Consider the following 6,000-nt stretch of genomic DNA (forward strand, 5'->3'; position numbering starts at 1 on the left):
CGCACTTGTGCCGTATTCTATTCAAGATTGATGAACTGACCACATCGACTCAAGGCTGAGGGACTGATTACCTCATTCTCCTCCTGTTCTTCAAGATTCTCCTTTGTATGGACTGATGAAGCCACTGTGTGGCGAAACATTTCCTCAATAAAGATACCCAAGAGTTGCACGTGTCTAATTTATCAACATGTCGGTTCTCTGAACCATTGATCTACAATCCTGTCAGACACAGCAACTTCTTGGGATATTAATACTTGGGAATTCTTCGCTTGCCTAATCCTTGGGCACAACCTACTTCTACATTGAACAAATGTGACACCACCTATGACTGCTGCACCTCTCCTGCCTACGGTTTATAAGCTCCTTCTCCGCACTTGTGCCGTATTCTATCCAAGTTTGATGGAGTGACCACATCAACTCAAGGCTGAGGGACTGATTACCTCATTCTCCTCCTGTTCTTCAAGATTCTCCTTTGTATGGACTGATGAAGCCACTGTGTGGCGAAACGTTTCCTCAATAAAGATACCCAAGAGTTACACATGTGTCTAATTTATCAGGCCTACTGTAGTGCTCCTCCTTTATATTCTTGTATCCTGCTCTGCCATATCACATATGGTGCTGCCAGGACAAGTGGTGAAGGTGTTGCTGCTACTGCTGCCACATGTTGTGTTGGCAGGGCAGCTGTGCTGGTGCCACATTTGGAGTTCGCAGGGCAGCAGCTGGTGGCGTAAGGGTTACTGGGGGTGCACCATGTGGCATGTTTACATTTCATATTAGAATTATGTTAATCACCGTCTCATGAATCAGCACTTTCCAGCCAGCCACTGGGAGAATAGCTGATTGAGGCAATTTTACCTTTGTCCCCTCTGCTGCTCCAGGAGCTAGCATTTTTTTTTTCAACCTGACAACCCAAACAAATGATCTGAGATGTAAAATTGTTGTAATCAAGAAATTTGAAGGCTAGAAAAATCACTAGTACATCATACACAAATGCTACGGCAAACATACGGCATACACAGTTTAAGGGTTAATAGCCAGACATGGCAAGGGGCAATTAAGCAGTGGTGGGCACAGTTTTGCTAACTGCTAATTAGCGTGACAAACTGTTTTTTTAGGGGATTAGCGTTTCCGCTGTCCAGAAATTGTTAGCAGACCAATTAGCTTCTGCTAAATAAAGTTCCACTAACTTTGAGTCTGTTAAAAAAAAATTCATATGTTGTTGGTAGTTGGAAAGCAATGCCTTTTCAATGGCGCACGCATTTGTTCCTGTCTGTTGTGGGCATTTCTCCAACAGCCAGTAAGACACGCTATTGGCTGACTACGTGTAAACGAGGACTTGTCAACATGACAGCAGCAGCAGCATCTGAGCAGCGTTGTTATAGTCTTAGTGTCAGCGATCACCGGGGTGAGTTGTCACTTATTGTTATGAACAGGGGAGACGTTTGTTCTGCCTGAGGGTGTTGTTGAGGAGTCTGCAGTGGCTGTGGTTGAAGCAGGGTCCACTCAGGCTGAGGGTCAGGAGTCTCAGAACCCATGGCCTCCCCAGGGTGAGCAGGTCTTGATTGACCTATTCATTAACCCTTAAACTGTCCAAACGTATATATACGTTCACTCGTGTAGCGCCCCAAATTTTTTGAGGAAAAAAAAATATTTTCCTTTAAAAGGAAAAAAGAGCATATGGTACCCAGGTATCCCCAATTATTTTAATATGGCACACAGTGAGTGCACACACCAATTCTCTCATGTCTAGGTGACTCAGGCTTATTGTGGCAATGTTGAATGATTATTTTTTTTTTTTTTTTTTTTATTATCACACTGGCCGATTCCCACCAAGGCAGGGTGGCCCGAAAAAGAAAAACTTTCACCATCATTCACTCCATCACTGTCTTGCCAGAAGGGTGCTCTACACTACAGTTTTTAAACTGCAACATTAACACCCCTCCTTCAGAGTGCAGGCACTGCACCTCCCATCTCCAGGACTCAAGTCCGGCCTGCCGGTTTCCCTGAATCCCTTCATAAATGTTACTTTGCTCACACTCCAACAGCACGTCAAGTATTAAAAACCATTTGTCTCCATTCACTCCTATCAAACACGCTCATGCATGCCTGCTGGAAGTCCAAGCCCCTCGCACACAAAACCTCCTTTACCCCCTCCCTCCAACCTTTCCTAGGCCGACCCCTACCCCGCCTTCCTTCCACTACAGACTGATACACTCTTGAAGTCATTCTGAATGACAAAGAAAACATATATACGTTTGGGGCGCTACGCGCGTGAACGTATATATACGTTTGGACCATTTAAGGGTTAAGTACAACACCTCCATCCCATCCAGTGCTGCAGTTGAGTGCCTATTCTTTATAGGCAAAGATATCTTGAGGGCCAAGAGAGCCACCCTGTCAGATGGAAACTGAGAGGCTAAAGCTCATGAATGGCAGCCAGCATCATATCAAATCAATGGAGGAGACCCAGCCATCATCTGATCTTGGCATGATACCCATGCTATGCATTATGTACAGTAAATAAAGTGTGTTGGATTTCAACTGATGTTTGATTTCATTTATTCATTTAACTAGTATTTGTGTGCATCTGTATAGCTATCGCTGGTGCAGCGATAAGTTGGCCTCAAGGTTTCAACTTTAAACACGATTTTCAACTACAGTAGGCAGTCATTTAACACGGTTTTGTTTGGCATATTTTTGTACAATACTTTAAATTAACACAGTTCAGTTTGCAGGAGGGGAAAAAATTTGGAGCATTGCCTGTGGGATACACACTGCCTGAGCCAAAGTTGCACTCTCACAAACTAAACTGAATAGGTACTATCCTGGCCATAAGATGCATAAGCCATTAAATACTGAAACCATTCAGCAGAGGTAGATGCATATATTTTGATCGTGGTTAAAATACGTAATCAAAATGTCACAGTTTTACACAAAATTGCAAGATTTACACCTACCCAAGTTTTGCACTCTCCACTATCACCAAATTAGGAGTCAACTTTTTTGAACATTTGAAACTGTGCCATTGAGAGGTTTGGAAGTTATGCAAGCCATTCCAGGATGTTGAAATTGGGTTTAATAACTTAAGTAATAGGGCAGCTACACATGCCAGTTGTTCCTAAAATTTGGTTCTTGTTACCTTAAATCATTCAAATTTGAATTTTATTGGATGAGGGAGTAATTCTTTCATTGTAAATGAAATAATTCTAAGAGGAAGAAAAAATTCTTGCAATTGCTTAAAGGTTTTCCTTCAGGACTATCTAATGATATATGTTGCTTTAATATAATCACATTCCTGTACATGCCTCTAATTTTAAGCTAAAATACTTTCTCTCTCTTTCAGGATTTCCTTCATAATCCCTTCGATTTGTATGGTTTTGGGTATGACACTGAAGGTGATTCAGATTTCAGCAACTGAAGATAACTACATTAACAAAATATTTTTTTTTCTGTTTAGTGCATGCACTACTTTAAACAGTGATGTATTCTTATTTTACATATTAGAGCCAGTTCCCTTAAATCATTCTCTCTCTCTCCTTTTTCTGTTTTGTCCTGTTTCACAGTAACACTGAAATTTTTAATAATTGTTACAGATATTACATGGATCATGCTAGGGATTTTAAACAAAATAAGATTAAATGTAATGGCATACCATCATACTAAACACTGTTATTTCTTTACGTAATTTCATTTTTTCGTCTTTATTGTATAGTTACGTACTAATTACAGTGCCAGTGCTTGAAGTACCTCTTAATGTATTATAGGGGTAATATTTATATTGTACCACATCTTCTAAGTTTTACAGCCTTCCTTTCATTATATGAGACATCTGTTATAATGATAAATGTAGAATTAACCAAAAACCTGCACTTAGGAGAGAAACCTTGTGATTACATTTTGGTTTGTCTTGAACTATTGTCAGATTGTAATGGTCTAGTTCAGACTGAAATGTCATCATAAGGTTCCTCTCATAAGTGCAGGTTTTGGGTGAATTGTTCCAGCCATGGTATTGTGACTTGTTATTCATAAATGTGGCCCTTTTTAATTTAATTACAGAATTTAAAAAATGGACAAAGTATTTTTTCTTTATCATTTGAGTCTCGTGTATATTTGTGACTGCTGCACATGTAAATTGAATAAACACTTTCTAAAAAGTTGGTCAGAAAGCTTATTAATAAAAAATTGCCAAAATCAGAAAAAAATATAATTTGTATGCCATTTTTGAATGAGTTTATTGATAGAATAAAGCAATGCATTCAAATAAGATGTGTACTATTGTCACATTTTGAAGACAAATAAATTTGCTATTGAGAATATTAGTCATTGTAAAGTAAAGTGTTTTAATTTAACTTTTGTATTTATATTTTTTAGAATAAAATACATGTATATACAGGGAAAAACTAAGTTTAAAATAAAATACGGGGAAAAGTAAGTGTTACACTGTATATGAAGCATGAAAAAACAAGGATAGAACAGCGATTGGTGTTTTAAGTATTTCCATTTTGATACTGCAATTAGGAACATGCTGATAGCAGATTAAAAGATAAAATACTGTATGCATTTCTTCCGAAGCATAAAGGAATAGTAATCTAGTTATGGTTTAACTAGAGAAATGCACATTGTTTAACCAAGTTACCTAAAGATATAGTTGCTTTCAGGATCTGTATTAAGTAATTTTAACATCAAAAAGCCTTTAATTAAAGACTATGGTATCCCACTATAAGAAGTACTAGGTACTATATTGCAGATTTTGTGAGTGCACTAATATATAAATGATATACAACTCGTTTTATATTTTTCATCTTAATATTTGACCCAATGCAGTTTTTATTAGAAAGTGAGTACAGTATTTTGTTTTCAAATATTATATATATACATATTGAATTTTGAAATTATTTTCTAATGAAGGTAAAAGTATGAAGAATCACCTTCAGGTTTACTTAAATTGTTTTACTGCATTTTAGGAGCATTAGAAATTAGGAAGATTTAAAGGAAACAATCATGATACATATATTGGTAATTTCCTAAAGTGCCTTTTCATAAACAAATTATTCTAATGTAGACTGATAGGTACTGAAAAAATTTTTGATATTAATCATTTGCATTTAATTCAAAATTACAATTTTTTTTCATCTTGGTTTTTACTAAAAAAAAAAAAATTGGAGAAGAGAATGTAATTACTATGCTGGTAACAGTTTTGGATTCTGGGGCTTCGTCTTTGTTCCAGGTAGAATAGTGCCATATAAAGTTCAATATTAATCTGGACATTTTTTAGTTGTTTACCCAAGGATACATCAATTATCACCTTGGATTTTTGTGGTCCTATTTATTTAAATTTAAGAGTTGGTTATTTTTTAACATTGCTGGTACTTTGACATGAATCCATAAAATCCAACTGGTACCTCTTTATTTTTGATAATTTTCTTTTTCATAATGCATATTTCCAAAGATTAATTAATGTATACATTTTTATACACAACTATGTAACTCAACCAAAAAAACATAAAATTGTTACCCTGATTTCTGTTTCATTATAAAAACAAATGTTTTTAAATATGGATAAACTTTTAAGTGTAAAGCTAGAAACTACATGTACAAAATTACAGTAAACCCTCCATTGTAATGGACTAGAGATTTTTTTTTTTTTTAACCAAGTTGGTCATCTCCCACCGAGGCAGGGTGACCCAAAAAGAAAGAAAATCCCCAAAAAGAAATACTTTCATCATCATTCAACACTTTCACCTCACACATAATCACTGTTTTTGCACAGGTGCCCAGAATACAAGTTTAGAAGTACATCTATACATATAAAAATACACAATACAGTGGAACCTCAAATATAGAACTTTCTTCGGTCCAGAAGGCTGTTCAAGTGTCGCTACCAAACGAATTTATTCCCATCAGGAATAATGTAAATTAGATTAGTCCATTTCAGATCCTCAAAAATAAACTTATAAAAGCACTTACAAAAATACACTTACATAATTGGTTGAGTTGGGA

General features: G+C 36.4%; 1 protein-coding gene across 4 annotated transcripts in view; it reads left to right on the plus strand.

The window, feature by feature from the left end:
* The window catches only part of LOC128704101 (uncharacterized), a 67,693-nt gene extending 62,173 nt beyond the window's left edge, over window positions 1–5,520 (plus strand). For 3 of the 4 annotated variants that reach the window (XM_053799128.2, XM_053799129.2, XM_053799127.2), the window contains exon 15: window positions 3,344–5,520. In XM_053799128.2, the coding sequence (XP_053655103.1) occupies window positions 3,344–3,418 (75 nt within the window). In that variant the 3' untranslated portion in view covers window positions 3,419–5,520. Of the gene's footprint in view, window positions 1–360; window positions 537–3,343 lie in introns of those variants that run through there. The other variant, XM_053799130.2, reaches the window with a different exon arrangement.
* The last annotated feature ends 480 nt before the right edge of the window (window positions 5,521–6,000 follow it).

Source organism: Cherax quadricarinatus, chromosome 66, assembly GCF_038502225.1.
Source record: "Cherax quadricarinatus isolate ZL_2023a chromosome 66, ASM3850222v1, whole genome shotgun sequence".
Classification (NCBI taxonomy): domain Eukaryota; kingdom Metazoa; phylum Arthropoda; class Malacostraca; order Decapoda; family Parastacidae; genus Cherax; species Cherax quadricarinatus.